Genomic DNA, 19,110 nt, shown 5'->3' with positions numbered 1-19,110 from the left:
AATAATTAAATCTATTATCTATCCTAGCCATGGCCTCTCATTAGTTTCAAACATATAAGAACTCTCCCAGTGTGGTAATAAGCATTCATAAAAATATATATCCCTATAACTCTCCTGAACATGGAGAGTTGAGCTAAACAGAACAAGTACATTAACAAAACAGATGAAATTAAAGCTTTACAGTCTTTGGGGGGATCTGTATCTCGTGGCATATTGAAATCCTTTAAGGATGTGGTACAGCAATGTGGAATCCCTAGGTCTCAATTTTTCAGATATTTGCAACTTTGCCATCTGTTAGTGGGCATTTTTGGATCCAGATCTTCAGGCCTGATGGCACCAGAATGTTTAAATAAGGTGTTGCTGAACTATGGAAAAGGTCATGCGACTTCTGGGTATTATTCTATGCTTATGCAGAACCTAGTGGATAGAGTCTGGACAGCCCTCAAAAATGTGTAAGGGATCTGAGTATTACACTTGATAATGAGTGGGACAGAATTTGTAGGAATGTTAAAACTGCCACGCGATGTGAGGGTGCGCCTCATCCAGTTCAAGATTATGCATCGCTACTATTGGACTCCCTCCAGATTGTTTAGACTTGGTTTGAAAGACACACCAAATTGTTGGAAATGTAAGACAGAGGACAGCCAATTACTTCATGTCCTATGGTCCTGTAATAAAGTCTAGGAATTTTGGACCGGGATACATGATAACCTATGTCAGATTGCAGGTACCCAGGTTCCATTCAGCCCAAGATTATTTGTTCTAGGAGATGGATCAATCCTAAACAGAATAGAGAAGCACATAATAAGGTGGGTCCAAACTAGTTTAATGATAGCCAGACAGATTCTTTTAAGAGGATGGAGGAATGAAGGGGTGCCGTCAATTCAGGAGTGGGCTCGCGAGATGGCTAGGGTGGCGGCGTTTGAATATAAAAATGTTAATCATTTTTAAAAAAGCACTGATAAAGGCTTCTTAAACAAGTACTACACAAGCGGAGAAGTTCCAGCAGAAAAGTGACCGCAGGGTCGCCTGGGCAGCTCACCTGGGTGAGCATGCACCCTATGTACAGAGGCGTAGTCCTTGCTGCAGTGGCCACAGGTTCGATTCCGACCTGCAGCCCATTTCTGCATGTCATTCCCCCTATCTTTCTCCTCCTTTCCTGTCTTCAGCTATCCTGTCTAATAAAGGCCTAAAATGCCCATAAATAATATTTAAAAAAATAATACAAATGTGACCTGAAATTAACCTTTGCAGCCAAGCGGAACTAAATACTACACAACTCGGACATGTTCCAGCAGGAATGTGCCCAGAAATTAGGGAAAAATGAACAACATTTGCAGCCACGATTACAGCTTTCCCTGGTGTTAGCATGTAGCTACATGTGGCAGGGTATGTAATGTAAACACTGCAGTAGCGTGCCTGCCCAGAGCAGATGACTATGTAACGAAACCCAGCTCAGTATAACATGAAACAGAGCCAAGAGTAGAAAAAAAACTGTTGAAATCGGCCCGTTCAGAACAGTGGGAAATCTAAGGTTTTGGCACACAGGGATTTCTTTTAAATAAGTTTTTCTCAATATTTATAGCTTTGGCCATGTAACATAAACACCTGACATTGTAACATTATACATATGACAGAAAATACAAAGAAGCATAATAGGTCTCCTTTAAACTGCACTAATAGGGCTAATGGTCAATTAAAGTAGTATTATTTTTTCCACCTTTATTTATTCTGGGGGAGTTCACTGTCCAGAGAACTGAAACAACAACCTTCTGGTCACAAGCTCACATCTCTAATGTTTAGGCCACCACTGCACAGGTCTTAAATCGATAACTGTTATTTCATATTTGAAAACATAAAAGGAGGGCAAGTGCGCCAATTTATAATATTTATGCGCAATGGGGGCTCTTGTGGCCTCGGGGTTGGGGCACCAACCATGAACTGCAAAGTTTGTGGGTGGTTTGTTGCATGTCAATCCCCATCTCTTTTTACTCACTTCCCGACATCTCTCTGCTGTCCATATCCCATAGCGAAATACTGAAATGAATGCTATGAATGGTAAACGACTCAAGTTCAGGGGATGTACTCATGCTCCTCAGAAAACCAAGGTTTCCCAAGTTTTGATCACTCAGCATGCTGTAGTTAAAAAAACTTGCTTCCATACCTTCACCAATACTTTGACTAGGTCCATCTTGTTCAGCAGTAAACAGACGACTATGTAGCGAGCATAATATCGAAGCTTCTTCACTACTAATTCTGGCCTGATAAAAGACAGAAGGAAATATGAACATGTAGAGTCAAACAAATCCACATTAAAGGAGGGCACATTTAAAGCCTTGTTTGTTAAAGCTACTGATGATACGTATGGTTCACGTTTCAATTCAAGGATTACAATTATCATTTTTGTGTTTTTGCATACAACTGATCATCTTAGTTTGCTTGCCAGTGTCTAAGAAATGCAATATCCAGTCTAACATTATTCTATATTTTTCTTATTATATTAAACATTATATTATTATCAACAAACCCAACAAACCTAGTTGCAGACCCAAACCAACAACAAATGTATGCTACTACAAGTATTGTGTGTATCCAACGCCTGATAGATATTATTCCTCTGTGCCATAGAGCTCCATTGTTGTCCAAAAACTATTAAAAACACATCAATGAGCCACACTGTTACTCTAAATACTTACAAGATCACCAAATGTGGATTAATCTACTTCTAAAAAATAGTCCCCAAGTAATGCAATATTACCTAATGTTTAAGGAAATTACTTTTTAAAAATTAACTTATATTCATGGCATGTTTTTAAAGATTTACATCTTCAATAGGAACAAATAAGCATATGGCTGAGAGCCACCGACAGAATAGGAATGTCAAAAAGTATTGAGAGATGGTCTTGGTCGTAATGGTCGTGGGATTTGTGGACAATAAAACACAAACAACTAGACCCTCGACTTTAAATTTGCTGCACATTTCCATAATTTATGGAAAGAGAAAACTGATACTTGGCTCAGTTTTTTAGAAAGAGCAGGAAACAAAAGAAATAAAAAAAACTAAAAACTAAAGCAATGTATTATATCCAAGCAAAGGCATCTAGTTCCTTAAAATTGCAACTCACATTTAAAAAAAAAGATTTTTTTGAACATACCTGTCTTCTTTGTTGACCTGATAGTAGTAGGAGCGCTGACGAATGGCTGAGTAGAATGAAAAGGCCTCATTCAGGTAACTTGTTTCTGAGGTACGAAGGCTGTCAATCAAGATTAAAAAAGCAGTTGTATTACCATCTCTTGAGTGGAGCATATTTCAATACATTCATAACATTTCCGTACACTTCAGGCTGAGAATGTTTTTATTTATCACCACACCCCCTTATCCCATTTCACTTTTGCACTTTACGCTGATCCACTTACATGTACAAAATGAAGTAGCTGGTCCGCTTGAAGACACCCACACAGTCCGAGCGACCAAGCCTTGTTTTGCAATTGTTACTGTGCTTTTGTGATTAAAATAGGGTCCACAGTGTTTCCCACCAAACACAATGGGCTTAATGCAAGAACACACTAAATTCCATTCTCAATTGTAACACTTTAAAGTTTCTTTTCTTTAAAGTAGGGCTGCAGCTACTGATTATTTTAGTAAAACAGTATTCTCTACCGATTATTCCATCGATTAATCGGGTAATCGGATAAGCAATACTTTTGCTTTATAGTAAACAGCAATATTAAATATACAAAAGACAGGTTTGCTTTTTAGAAAAAAAGAACCTTTTTATTGCCTAAATTGCATACAATGACAGGGATAGAAGCTAATATTTTCAAGCACTGGCTGCACAGGGCCACCAAGCCCCTTATTCTTTTGGCCAAAGTACATTTTTGGTGGCCCAAATGTAAATCTTCTTCGCCCCCTTCCCCTTCATGCCTCTGGCTCTTTACAATGGATATTCCAAAGAGCTGTTCACTAAGAACAGTTAAATTTGACTGTACAAAGCTTACAGCAGGGCTATTCAACTATACTGTTCAGGAGGACACAATCTCAGACGGCCTATACTGAGTAAGGAGAAAGAATGAAGAATGCAGACATCACTAGCATGGTCTGATGATGTCATTCACATGCATATTAAGTAGCCATGTGGTTAACCGCTCCAGCAGGGAGGGGCTAGTTTGTCTCCGGCAGCAGCTGAGTTTACAAGAATTTGTCCAAATTTCAAGATTCATAGAAAACTAATAAACAGACTACAAACCGACACCTTCGTTTTAGCTTGTTTGTAAAACATTGATATTTGCAGAGTAGCATGCTGTAGTTGTGTAAAGGCGCTTACCCACTGCTAGTACCAGCTCTACTCGGCTCGGCCGTGTTGCCCCGTCCTCCTTTTTCCATTGCAGATTTAGTACCGCCTCATGCGTGAGGCGAGCGTGGCTGGTCGTCATAGCGACGCCGCAGGAAACTGTCGTGACCTAACGCGACACACAGAACGTCGAAGGTGTGTTGTTTTTGATTCTCGGCATGTGGCTGTTGCCTCAACCAGAAGACAAATTTTGTTTCAAAAGAAGCAGGAGGCAGCAAAAAAAAAAAAACAACGCTGGCTAAACTATTTAAAAATGGCGGGTTTGTTCAGGACACCCCCATCTGTCCCTAGCAATGATGACGCAGTGATTAGTGACGATTCTCTCCGACCAATCAGTAGTCTGCATGTTTTCACGTCACCTTTTGGTATCGCCTCAGCTCGCTTGGAACCTCGACGGAGGTGATACTGAAAAAACTACCTGTTGGCAGGTACCAGGGACTTTTTTTCATAATGGAAAACCAAAAAAGGCGAGCAGAGTCGAGGCGAGTCGAGCAGGTACTATGTGATGGAAAAAACGCCATAAAACAGCGCGGTGGAAGAGAGCAGCAGACGTTAATGTTACATGGTTTGCTCTGTGGAATGGATGAAATGTTGGATGGATGTTTTCTGCTGAGATGCTGTAGCAGGGCGTCAATGCTATTGTGTTGCTTATCATTCCATTCCATGCTATTGTGGTAAGCTAGTTCGATTTTACAATAGATACACTGTAGAGTTTTCGTTTTTTTCAGCTTAAAATGTATCCAAACTTTCTGTTGTTTTCTCTTGCCTGGCTTTTCTCTTAGCCCCTCAATATTTTTGCTCTCTTCCTTAATGTGTAATCTGCGCCCTCAGTATTGTGTTCACAGAAGTGTCAGCCCGTTGTGCGCTAGTACCGTATTGGTCCGAATATAAGACAACCCTGATTATAAGACGACCCCCCCTTTTTCAAGACTCATTTTTGGAAAAATACTTTATAAAAGCCAAATATTGTTTTCATAAAGAAAATATTTATTTGAAAATAATTCTAATAAAAACACATTGAATAAAACAAGGTAGGCTGTTGTTTTTTTTAAATAAAATAATATTTTCAATATCTTTTTAGATGAAAGTGTCACATTTAAATTAATGGTAAATATTTCCAAGGCCTTCAGCTGAATGACTGCTCTGGTAATGGGCATCCCATCATTAAGTTTTTTCACGTGATCAAACACTCTCCTGTCAATCTCTTGGAAGCAGCCGCTTTGAGGACCACGGTAAGAATTTCTCTGGCTGTTTGCATTTTTAGACGGTGTAACATCTCTATAACAACGCCTCGTTGTACTTCCGACTTTTAGGCTTTTTGTAGCTGGATATATCATTTGTTTCATCTATGTACGTATGAATGTGGATAACATTAGTGATAGTGAGATGCTTGATACAGTTAGACTTCTAGTGATGAATCGGCAAAAACACGTTTATTTCACCGAGTCACGGCTTTGTTCTAACGCCGCTGGGCGCTCTCTCTTCAGTCTCTCTAGCTCTCTCCACGATATAATGTTACCGTGCTTTCGGGCGCTCGTTGAGGCTTCTGCTTTTTAGACCAGCTGTTTGTAACATTAAAATAAAATGGATTATGGATAATTTTATTTCTATAGTTTATAGCCGACTTCTCTATTGGCTGTTGAAACAGGTGACGTCCCTTACGTGCTGCGACTTGAACAGCTGAAAGTCTAGACCCCGATAACACAACCCCTTTTTTTCAGACTTTTTTCTATATTTGGACCAATACAGTAATAATCATCCGTGCGTAAACACAGTGAGCAGTACGTTAGTTACATTGATCAAACAAAGCTTTGAGGCAAAGAATTTTGCATTGAGGATTTTTAGCAATCAAATTATTCAAGTTACTCAAGGAATCATTTCAGCTGTACTTTTTTTTTTTTAAGATACATTTTTTATTGGTTTTATATTTTTAAACATACAGAACAGACAAACACAATTGAACAAGAACAACAACCCTCTCCACCCCCACCCTCTGCGGTCTCGAGGAAAACAAAAACAAACAAACAAAAACAGAAATCACACCTTGCCTAGTCACTCTCCTCTGATTCTTGTGATGCTGAGGTCATTAGGACTGATACTTGTGCTGCTGCGTTTTTCCATAGGTCTATAGTCGATGATTTGGCTTTGTTAATCCTTGCTGTAGAGAGCTCTATGTCTAGAAAATACGCCAACCACTGTTTTATACAAAGCGAGTGGGGGGGGGAGCCAGCGCTGAACTATCATTTTCTTGGTCGCGGTTGATCCGGCCAGCTAAATTTTCTTTTGTCTCCCAAGTAGGTGTAATTTAGAGTCATCATTAAGTAACAAAACAATCAGGTCAATAGGAATTCTACATCCTATCACATCAGATATTATTGATGTTTTTTCATTCCAAAACTCATGCACCTGTTCACACTCCCAGACCATGTGCAGGAAAGTTCCAGTTTGTTCAGGTTGACCGAACGTGCAATAGGGAGTAGGAATGACTTTAGAGATGTATCTCTTCTGAGGAGTCCAATATGTCCTATGGCATATGCTGAAGTGGATCTGCTGGTGATTTGGGTTCTTGGAACAGTGGGAAATGTTGTCCCAAACTGTCTCCCAATTCATTACGTTCCCCTCGGCTCAGCTCTCGCTCCCATTTCTTTACTATTGGGAGATCTCCTACGGATACTTGCATCAGTTTAGCATAAATCCTGGACACTAATCCTCTCACAGGAGAATCAACAAGGCATTTAATGATTGGGTGTATCTCAAGACTGTTCCCCCATGGTACTCCATAACATTTTAGGGCTGATCTTAAGCAAAGATAAAGGAAGAAGGATGTCCTAGGGACCTCAAAGCTAGCTCTCAGGTCTTCAAAACTTAACATACCTTAATCATTGAATAGCTGGTCTAGAGTATAAATACCTCTGTCACTCCACTGGTTATAAACAAAAGGTTTGTTATAGGGCTGGGCGATATGGCCTAAAAATAAAATCCCAGATTAAAAAAAAAAAGAAATTTGATTTAAATCGATTTTTTCTCCCCCTACTTAAAATCAATCTGCAGATGACCAAGAAATTGTTCAAAACAAGTTTTAACTTTATTTTGTTTTGACTAATACACACACACGCACACACATGGGGCATGTATACCATTGATTATTCATGCCAATTTTGTGAAATATAAATTGGTTTGAGTGTTTTCCCTACCATTGTTCCCCCACAACAACAACAAAACGGATGCGTGAGATAAAGCTGTTTTCACACATACAGGTAATTCACTTCTCGTTCCTTGCTAAAAGTTCAAATCATTTTAACGTTATTGCGCATTAATGAGCAATGTACACTAACATCCCATGGTCTCTTGAATGTAGCATACCTGCAGCAAGCTCCTTCGTAGTAGCTAACTAGCGGTAAAAACAAACGTCGAAGAGGAGCTCCATGCTACAGAGCGGCGATTGCTAGTTGTTTAAGCCGCTACAGACCTCCGTCACAGCTTGGTCGTATCAGCGGCATTTAGTAGATGTGTTGAGCCGCAAAAGAGTTCCTCAACACTGCCTCTGGTGCCCTGCATGGTGCTCCTTCAGGTCAGCAGTAGCTGGTGGTTCAGTTATCCGAGAATAGGTGACTCTCAGCCGGGGACAGAGCACCGCGAGCTGCTGGTCATTTCGGCGGAGATTACAGATAAGTAAGTAATGAAACGACTAGTTAAGAAAAGAATTAATGTTAGTCCCTGTCGCTGCCATGTTGTTTGTGTATCTCTATGGCAAACTCGCGGGGGGAGGGCTGAGCCCGTTCGGAGCTACGGGAGCCTAGAGGGGAGCGTCGGCGGATGTTAAAGAGAAAATCGATTTTCATTTAAACAAATCAACGTTAACTACACATTTGAGTTAATCGATAAAATCGATTTATCGCCCAGCCCTAGTTTGTTACCAGACATTAAGTGTATGTTGTGCCAAATTGGGGTGTTCAAATGCCACTTATTGGTGTAGCATAGTTGCTCCTCCACCTGTTTAAAGTTGGTCAATGTGTTGGTGATAATAGGGCCATAGGCTAGCATACACTTTTTTGGACACACCTGTAAAGGCAAGGTCTTGCAGTCTTAGACTTTCAGTGAGGTTTTGCTCCATTTCTCTCCATGGGACTGTAGATGAGGGGTCCATCCACACTCTTGAGGGCCCGTAGCTGAAAGGCTCTGTGGTACACTTTAAGGTTGGGGAGGGCCAGGCCTCCTGTGTTTGTGGTACGTTGCACAGTATTTTAGCCTAGGTTGTTTATTATTCCAAATGTACTGCCGAATTACGGTATCAAGTTTCTTCCAGAAATTTATTGGTGGGGGTAAGGGGATCATTGTACTTAAGAAATTCATTATATTATTATATATATTTATAGGATAAAAATTTGTGTAGCTAACTATGAAAACTCCAACTTTGCCATATCTCGGCCAAAATAAATGCTATTAACGCAAATCTTTAGATTCTTGTTTGCCATCCTCTGGAGGTCCTCCACACATTTTACAAGAATTTGTACAAAAAGTACATCAGATTTTTACAAAATTTGGATGGTACCATCTAGGGCCACTCCTGAGGCCACCCCTAAAGTGGGGTACTGATTAGTCAAAGTGGGCGTGGCCTATGGGACCCACATTTGGATTCACCACTTTCACTAAAGTGAATAACTTTAAATTAACAGGGTAGACGTATAATGGGAAAGTGACCTCACATACCAAAAATTAAACATGTGGAACACTAGGTGGCGCTATAATGACGTCAAACGTGTTTTTGCCTATAACTCCCACATTACACATTAGAAAACCTTACATCCATGTGTTCCTTGAATTAGGCTGAATCTGATGATGCCCATTTCTGCTGAAAACTGTTTTGTGCAAAACTAACTTTTTCGAACTCGTCCTAGGCTGTGCGACCGATCTGCACGAAACCTGGTACATAGCATCTCCAGATGGCCCTGACCAAAAGTTATTACAAGAATTTTGCTACGTTAAAGTATGCGCATTTGACGTCCAAACAAATTTTCCTAGCTAGCTACGACACACATATCCTATCATATCTCAACCAAATTAAATGTTGTCAGCAAAAAACTTGAGATCATTGTTCAATATCCCACTGCGATGCTCTCCACCAAATTTGGCGGAGATCGGCCATAAGGGGGCGCTACAATCAATGTTTATTTGTTTTGGCCAATAACTAAATGGGAAATTTGCAATATCTCTGCCACAGTAAATGCTATCAACATGAAACTTGTGCTGCTGTTCGGCATGCTGCTCTGAGGCTCTGTACCAAATTTGGTAAAGATCGGCAATTAGGAGGCGCTAAAGTCAATGTAGACCAGTTTGGGCCCTTTTTACCCCTTCTGAGGTCGAGCGAGTCGTATAAGACACTAAACGGCCGTTCTGATTCATTACTTGTCTTCCTAGCCCTTACAGAAGGTTTTGGATCCAGCCTAGAAGTCCAGAGTTTTTCGGGGTCTTTGTGCAATTAATCCATACTGTTACATCCAAGACTGATACACTATGTAAGAAATGTAAATAGCTTGTCCTTTATATGAGTTATAATGTTCAATATGTTTATTTTTGCAATGGATGACTCCAAATATATAGAACTGTAGATGTGATGCTCGTTCGGCATGCCACTCTGAGGCTCTGTACCAAATTTGGCAAAGATCGGCCATTATACGCTGTATCTAAGGTAGACCAATTTTGGCCTTTCTACTCAATCAATGTTAATGGGATATTTGCAACGGCAGAGTACTGCAGACCTTGCGGCTCACACCTCTCGATATTCACCAACGTTTGCCTCCCCACATAACGCTTTGGGTCCTGCTTTCGCGCACTCCCCGGGTCATCGGGGGCGACTGGCGCAGCTCCCCGGGGCGTCAGGGGTGACTGGCATCGGAGGCTTGGACCCCGTCATAACTGCTTGCAGTTCTAGTTCAAATTGATTTTATAGCCGGAGATTGAGCCAAATTCGTTAAAGATCTTAAGGATTTTTGGAACAGAGTCCTCAAGGTCAGATATGTACAGCAAAATATCATCCGCAAATAATGATATTGAGTTGTTATTGGATTTAATCTGGACATTACATATTTTATTTTGCCTTATGGCATGGGCTAACGGTTCAAGAGAGATCACAAATGGCATGGGAGATAGCGGGCATCCCTGTCTCGAGCCCCGCACGATGGGGAATGGCTGTGAATGCAGGCCATTGGTTGAGACTATGGCCGTGGGATTCGCATTTAAAGGACGTACCACGTCAATGAATTTGGCTCCCAAACCAAGCCTCTCCATTACTTGCCACAAATAGTTCGACTCTAGGCGGTCAAAAGCCTTTTCCGCGTCCAGTAATAAAATTGCTGCCATTGTTGGAAGGTTTTTGGCTTCTTCTATTACATGGAGTAATCTGCGTATATTGTCTGGAGCTTGATGTTTTGGTATAAACCCTGATTGGTCGGGGTGGACTAGCTTCTCAATGAAGCGTTCTAGGCGTAGTGCCAAGACTTTGGAATAAAGCTTCATATCAGTCCCAACGAGGCTGATGGGCCTGTAGTTCGAGCACTCCGTAGGATCTTTGCCCTTTTTGTGTATGATCAAAATTAGTGCAGTGTTGGTTTGTTGATGAAAGGTGCCCCTCTCTATGGCCGAGGTTAAAGTTTGTAAAATGATAGGTCCTAGTGTGTCAAAGTACTGTAGTAAAAGTTCTGATGGAATTCCATCGAACCCCAGTGTTTTCCCTTTAGCTGTTTTTAACGCTGATTTGAGTTCCTGTAACGTAATAGGTTGACCCAGTTCTTCTGCCTCCTCTGGGTCGAGAAGAGGCAGGTTTAGCTCTTTCAGGAACTTTTGGCACTGTGTTGGATCTGGATTTCAGGAGGATTCATACAACTTTGAATAAAAGGATTGGAAAGTGGCAGTGATATCTTTAGGATTCGTTGAGATACCTCGGTTGATAGCAGCTCTGGACTCACTTTGTTTTAATTTCAGAGCTAGCAATTTGCTTGGTTTACAACCATTAAAATTGTAATTTTGCCCTCTATGCATTATGAATTCAGCTCTCCTTTTCAGCAAATCATTTAGCTCTGCTCGATTTGTGACTAAAAGAGTATGTGTAGATTTAGAAAAGCACGTCTTTAGAGACTGCTCTAACGATTTACAACGTTCTTCCAACTCCGCAATCCTTGCCTCTCTCGGTTTCTTCAAATTTGCCGCAAAGGAAGATGTGAAATCTCTAATAAATCCTTTAATGGCTTGCCAGATGTACGCCAGGTCCGAAACTGAGTCAGTATTGATTCATCAGTATTGATATAAACTCCGCCAGTTTGGCTCTAAACTCTGTATCAAAAGCTGTGTTTTGGAGAAGGGAATTATTAAATAGCCACCTTCTAGATCTTTCTCCTAACATATCACAATGGAATGTGGTTATCAGCGCATTGTGATCAGACAGGATTGCTGGTTCTATTGCTATCGTGTGGAACATTGCCTTAAGTTCACTGGAACACAAAAAATAATCAATGCGGGAGCGGGTGAGGGGACGTGTGGAAAAAAAGGTGTAATCCTTGCTAGTGGATTGTGCATCCTCCATATATCTGTAAGATGGTGGGATTCCACAACTGCATTGAACATGTCCGATGTGTTTTGGGGCTTTTGTGTGGTTGACCCGAGCGATCCTGATTTAAATCTAGTACCGCATTCATGTCTCCCCCTATAATTATTATATTATCATAATTATGAAAAACAAATCAGCCATGTATGAGTAGTAGACATAGATTATAAAATGCAGTCTAATCAAATGCTCCTCATAATTCGGCTCCCAAGCTCATGCATTATAGTTTCGACCAGCTACTATGCTCTGAAATAGGCTGTGTGGGAAACAAACCATGCAAGAGTAGTAAATATAGATTATAAGATAAGTGTTTATCATGTTCATTCAGTCTAATCAAATATTTCTCCCCATCTTGACTCGTAAACTCACCCACCACGTTCCAACCAGCTACTGGAGTAGACTATTTAAAGTGAGCAGTCCATGTCCATCATGTTTTCAGCCTCAAACATTCCTTTAAAGTCAGGTTGCCAAATTTACATGCAGTGTCATCGAGTCAAACTTGCACAGTGTTCCAGATACGCTAATCCACAGTCGTCGGGCCCGCCCGCTCAGGCTCACCACACCGGACAAGAGGTCCCCACGCCGCCTCCCGGTCCGGTTGCGAAAAAGCCCCGCGCGGGCACCACGTCCCCCTCCTCCATATCCAGATCCCGACAGAGCCTGTTCGCTTCCTCGGGTGTAGTGAATGTGAGCGTTCTCTCGCCGTGGTTTACTCTTAGAGTTGCGGGATAAATAAGAAAGTTTGGGATGCCTTTAGCATGCAGCTTGCGCTGCACTCCTATAAATTCCTGGTGCCGTTGGATGGTGAAAGCGCTGTAGTCAGGCTTAAAGCGCAGCGTTGGAATCACGAATCGGGCCTTCCTGCTGCGCCTGTCTCGCCCCCTGGATAATTGCCTGAAGGTCCTGGTATCTCAAACACCTGAGAATCAGTGTGCGCGTCGTTGCACTCTTGCCGTATATTCTGTGTGCCCTGTCAATTTCGATGGTGGTCCTGTTCCGTAAGGAGGAGATCCATTTTGGCAACTAGTTTTGCAAAAATCCAACTGGGTCATCCTTTTCGCTGCCCTCTTTCAGTCCAATGATGCGCACATTGTTTCTTCTCGATCTGTCAACCCATTCAGCCAACTTCAGCTCAAACTTCCTCTGGTCATCAATGCAGGCTTTCACCGTGTTTCTCATCTGTCTGCTGTCCTTCTGCGTCTTTTACTGTAGTTCCCTGCCTCTCAAGCTCTGTCCTGATGTGTTGTAGCGAGGTGTCAATTTCTGCTAACGCTTCCTTCACTGCGATGCGGACCGCTGATTGAAGCCCACTTTGTTGCTATTCCAGGGCCCTGGTCATAGCCTGCTCCATGCGTAGGTCCGCGTTAACATCAGAATCCCCGCTAGCCGTCGCCATGTTAGCAGAGTTCTGTGCTCAGTTAAACGGCAGCGAGGCCTGCTTTTTCGCTCCTGCAGGCATTCCACTAAGTTACCGTGGTGACAAATGAAACGATTGATATCGAATAAAAAAAGAACAGACCTGGTTTTCAATGAAAATGCGGAGATGGGCGAGGAGCTTTACCCTCGAGCAGCCATGCGATTCGTCGGTCACGTGATCTCCCTTTCAGCCCTACTTTAAAGTTTCTTTAATATTTAAAAGGAACTGAAATCCACATTAACTCATTACATTAGGCAGCACGGTGGCTCAGTGGTTAGCACTTCTGCCTCACAGCAAGAAGGTTCTGGGTTCGAATCCAGGTCGTTCGGGCCTTTCTGTGTGGAGTTTGCAAGTTCTCCCCGTGTTTGCGTGTGTTTCCTCCAGGTGCTCCATAAAGACATGCGTTTTAGGACTACAGTTGAAAATTAGCCGACTGGCTAACACTGGCGCATTTACAGAAATGTTGATTAATGTGCATTGTCCTAATCAAATAAACTTACAAACATTGGCATTAAGTAGATCCACAACACTTATTTAAAAAGAAAACACGTCACTTTTAAAGCTGGTTCAACCTGTTATTTCCTTGTGCCAAATTAGTGGCTGTTCACTACCGAGCCTGTTAATTGGTATTGAAAAATGAAATTATCTTCACTTCACATGTCTCTACTCTGCCTGTGCAGCATTGAACATTGTAGATCACACGCCGTTCACACGCTTATGTCTCATAAGTTGTTGCAGCAACTTTGCAGCTACCATTTGTTAGACAGACAAAGTGTAACCATTTTTGACCATTAGAGAATTGATAGAAATGGTCAATAATGCCCCCCCAAAGTACCATATTAAGACTCCAAGTTCTTGAGTACCACCATAGAAAAATCCATGCTGTGATTTGGTATCAAACACTTGACATTTGGAGATTTCTGCAAGAATAGCATTTTTTGGCGATTGGATGGCGAGTACTTCTGTTCTGAATATTGTTCAGAAACCGCCTTATTGACAGTACACCTAGAAAAGCAATATATTCTCTGAATGTCGCATCTGGCTACAGCTATAACCAGTTGTAACTGTTATCTCATTGGTTGCACTTTGAAAGTTTCAAAGTTGAAATAATTTGAACTTTGAGCACCGCACTCGCTGCTCAGTGGCAATTTCGAGTGGTGCGCCACACCAAGGGTAGCGCTTTCGCCCAGTTGGGCGCTCTCCCCATAGAAAAACAATGGCACAGCCAGTACAGATCATTTTTTACCGCTGTGAACGTGTGGGCCGCCCGGGACATTTTTTTGAAAAATAAACCATTAAATGGCACTTTCTGGAGAGTTTTGTGCAAAGAAATGGAGAAATTGAGTCTTACATGATATGTGCAAAACTGCAAGGTTAAGAGCCTATACTTTGCATTGTTGTAGTATCAACAGGTATTAGGGCATTTAGCATTTACATTACTGTTAATCAGCAGTGTTGGGCAAGTTACTTCCAAAATGTAATACATTATAGATTACTAGTTACTGTCATTTGAGAGTAATTAGTTATATTACAATATTACTGTCTCTGAATTGTAATGCGTTACACTACTTTTGCATTACTTTTGAGTTACTTTTACCAAAATAACAGGGGAAGTTTGATTTGGCAGCTAGCTTGTGAATCCACTTTAATACATCATAGATTATTCATTTTTGTATAATTAATATAAATATGCAAAGTAACTAAAGCTATAAAAAATAGATAAGTAAAACGTATAATAGGCAATTAAGAGAAAATTAAAATACTCAATTAAAAATATGGCATTGTTGTAAAATGTTTGTTTATAGCACTTGAATAAGAAATTCATGTTGTTTAGTTTAAAACACTCTAAAGGAAATGTTCAATTATAGTGATTAAAACTCACTATTTACATTATTTACAGTACTTGATTTACAGCTGATTTGTGAAAAGGTAGCCTACACAACCTTATTTAACAGTAATTTAGTATTACTGCGAACCGTCACACGAAGTCCTTTTTATTTTGAAGTAAGCTACACGGAAGTTGGCTGTTGTGTAACCTACTCTTGCTAGCTTACTGAGATGCAACATGTCCGTCAGGCTCAAGTTGTTCACTTTCTTGTTTGTAAAACTGCAACATATTGAACAGTAAATGGTCACAGTAAAAGACAAGCGCTTTTGGTCGTCTTCCGAAGCCATTCCACTACAGGCATAGTTACTCTCCACGGCTGATAAAATGCAATGATATTTACGTGCAGCAAGCCTCAACATTAATTCCCGACATATCTGTCAGCCGCTGACATACCGTCACCTGTTGGGACATACATGCTGTCCGTACCGTCTCTGGTTCTGGCTCTGGCTCTGACCACGGGAACAGAAACAGGACAGCTCACTTCAACGCAGCGTAATAACTCCTGAAAATAATATCCATCTCGCAAATGTATCTGTCTCTGCAGTCATCTCAACCATCGAATACAGCAACAGGAAAATAATACGGCTTTTTTTTTTTCCTGTAAAGAAATGTGTCGCGGTGTTGGTGAATTCTTAAAAAAAACGCACCACTAAATGTTGCGTTAAAATGCGTTGTAACTCACGTTACTGAGACTGTAACGAGTATAATATTACCGAAATTTAATTAGTAATGCGTTATATTACTGCGTTACAACAAAAAGGAATACATTACTGTAATTGCGTTACTTTTGTAACGCGTTACTCCCAACACTGTTAATCAGTCATCACTTGATTACACATTGCATTACCTTGTTATAATATAAATAATGTGCCACATAAAGAGACAGTGCAGCATATGACAGTAGCAAGAGCTGAGAAGATTTGGGTCTGTGGTGACCAGGTCTACTTCACACAAACTTCCTTCTCCCATTCTCTCTCCTTACTACCACACACACACACACACACACACACACACACACACACACACGTACACACACGTACACACACGTACACACACACACACACACACACGCCCATGCAGCCCAGCCCATGGACAGGTGCATTCACTAATTACATTTGTGTACAGATGGTGAAATAATATAAGCAGTACCTTATGTAACAGATTTTTAAACATTTAATGTAACTGGCAAACAATGCTTTCTACTTTTTAAAGAGCACACGTTTATAACAAATTTTTATTTATGCCGTTTGTATGCTGTTACTGTCATTCTCTACAGTATGTAGGTATGTAGTATGTATGTTGTCACTGTCTGTTGATTGTTCGATTTTCCATGTTTCTCCCTGTTGACACTGTACATATTGTCTGTCTGGTTCTCCATCTTTTCATCCGTTTTAACTCTAACTGCAATTTAAATGTTTTTTATGGCTGTCTGTAATTATACTTCAGGATTTTTCCTTGCTCAGAATTTGTCTTAGTTCCCACACATAGCAGGGGTCTGGGGGTCCTCCCCCAGGAAATTTTGAGAGTAAAAGACTTCAATTCCTGCATTCTGATACATTTTTAGGCACCAATTTATGGTAAAGATGTCAATATTTATTGCAAGGAAATCACAAAATTCTGGTGGCATGTAACAATTCAAAATACAAAATATAATGGAATATTATTATATTCAGTAGTCCAGTAAGGGGGCTTTCACATCCGGGACATGGGCCAGATATGACAACACTTGACCCTAAAGTCCAGTTGTTTAATTAGCATGAACAGGGCTTTATGGTAACTTTTTTTCCCTAAGGACCATGTTTTGCTCCCAAGTTGAAAAATTTCAACTTCAGTGATGTTGAATATAGCCTACAGTGTAATGGACCACCACAGTTCATACATACATGTGAACCGCGGATTAATTGCAGAGTATAACCTACATAGTGTAAAACTACTACGTGAATGGGGCACAGCAGAAAGACGGAGCAGAGCGACGCTGCTTGTTCAGGGTTTTCATGTGGACTCCTATAGGCCTACACTTCGCATCAGGCGTTAAAACCAACTGTACCAAATTAGACTACTATTTAACGCGACAACGAGACGTTTTTAACCGCTAATGAAACAATTTTTATTAATTTAGTATTAATATATCAATTTAATACTGATGCCGTCAGACGGCCGCGCGGACAGACAGCAGTCAGAGTTCCGGCAGAGCTCTGCGCCCGTCAGAAGCGGCTTCTCACTTCTCACAATCACCGGGAGAGTCCGGTACAGCCTGAACCTGGTGACATGCTTGATTTTGACTGAACGTCCCAATTTAAAGTAACCTCTGATCGGGTCGTAGTCAATTAAATACCCTAAGTTTAAGATTAGGTGTTGGTCATTCTCAACACCTTTCTACCACCTCCACTTATCAACTCTGGACTCTGTGCTACTGCCAGCCTGTGTAACGTATGTTACTCACCATCGATCGACTATTAGCTTCAGCTGGCTAACGAGCTGTCAACCTCCCGACTAACGGTTACCGCTAGCTAGTGATCTAGCGAGGATAAGCCCTTCAGACCACAGTGGACTTCAGTGGACTCTCCATCCAAACTCCCGACTGGACCACAACTGCCAGACTCTTTCAAATACATGTACTCCCTGTCTCCACCGATCACTTGGTAGCATTGGTCAGCTGTCACCTGTGGCTCAATGGAGGTGGCTAACAGCAGTGAAGCTAATGAAAACTTCACAACACAATTCATTTGGATACAAGCGTTGCATTATGGAAGATAGATGTTCGCTGTTCTTTTCTGAACAGCGATGCACGCACGCACACACGCACGCACGCGTTACTTCACGCAGCACATGTAACTGATTGGAAACGATACAGATTATACATTATTTACTGCCGCTGGCGCAGATGAACTAACGCTAAACTCGTTACTGTAAGTAGCCTACAATAAACCCTCCATGATTAAAAAGTCAATACTTATCAATAACCACCTACCTGTTCTACAGGCATAAACATGTAGAAACCGATATTTCAGTCTGCGCTGTCTGCACTGTCCGCTCTTGTCCACCGCACTGAGCAAACACAGCTCTTCTCTGCAAATAGCGACTTTTTACAAACAAGCCAAAGTGAAAGATGTCAGTAGGGCTGGATGATTAATCGAAAAATAATCGTAACCGAAATTCAGAGCCTATAACCGACATAATTTTACCAAGTTGGTTATTTCGGTCTTTTAATGTTATTAATATTTCCGCGGCCGCTTAAACATATTACGGCCGCGTGTGTAGTCACGTGACTCTGTTCCGTCCAGTCTGCGACCATAGGTGCTTTTCGATCGGATAGTACTTGTACTTTTTAGAGGAAAAGTACACTTCTAAGCAGTTCTAAGAACTACTCTCCCCCAAAATCTTTTTTTCCGTTTGCATTCCCACTGGCCAAGTGGCCATAGGGACTGGTAGGAGGGGTAAGGGAGCGACGCAAGCACGGCAACGGTCTTTATAGCATCGTCACTAGACCTTAGCGTCACATACAACAACAACAAATGATGCTAATACTTGTGCACTTTTCCCATGACTTTTCCTATATTAAATGCACGTCCATTCTCGTAGTAATTCACATAATGTTTTGCTCAACACAAACAGGGCTTTATTATACTCGGAACAGACCCCGCCTCTGCCTGCAGTGCTGTGGACGTGTGTGTGTGTGTGTGTGTGTGTGTGTGTGTGTGTGTGTGTGTGTGTGAGACGGCCGGCGAGCTGCAGGACACGCTTGTGGAGTTTAACTCCGAAAAGACAGTTAACCACAGGTTCCCGTTAATATTATGATGGATGTTTATTATTTATTTTCTACATTTTTAGGAAACTTTTTTTTTACATTAAA

At 41.2% G+C, this 19,110-nt stretch overlaps 1 protein-coding gene across 1 annotated transcript in view; it reads right to left on the bottom strand.

Moving 5' to 3' along the window:
• Positions 1–19,110, bottom strand: part of scai (suppressor of cancer cell invasion) — a 115,743-nt gene that overhangs the window by 75,844 nt on the left and 20,789 nt on the right. The window contains exons 5-6 of the mRNA XM_031287261.2: positions 3,156–3,254; positions 2,165–2,261 (exon numbers count right to left, since the gene is read on the bottom strand). Of these exons, the coding sequence (XP_031143121.1) occupies positions 2,165–2,261; positions 3,156–3,254 (196 nt within the window). The remainder of the gene's footprint in view (positions 1–2,164; positions 2,262–3,155; positions 3,255–19,110) is intronic.

The sequence above is a fragment of the Sander lucioperca genome, chromosome 14 (assembly GCF_008315115.2).
Source record: "Sander lucioperca isolate FBNREF2018 chromosome 14, SLUC_FBN_1.2, whole genome shotgun sequence".
In the NCBI taxonomy this organism is placed as follows: Eukaryota; Metazoa; Chordata; class Actinopteri; order Perciformes; family Percidae; genus Sander; species Sander lucioperca.
The sequence above is the reverse complement of the archived record's forward strand: the minus strand, read 5'-3'. Positions and strand labels throughout refer to the sequence as shown.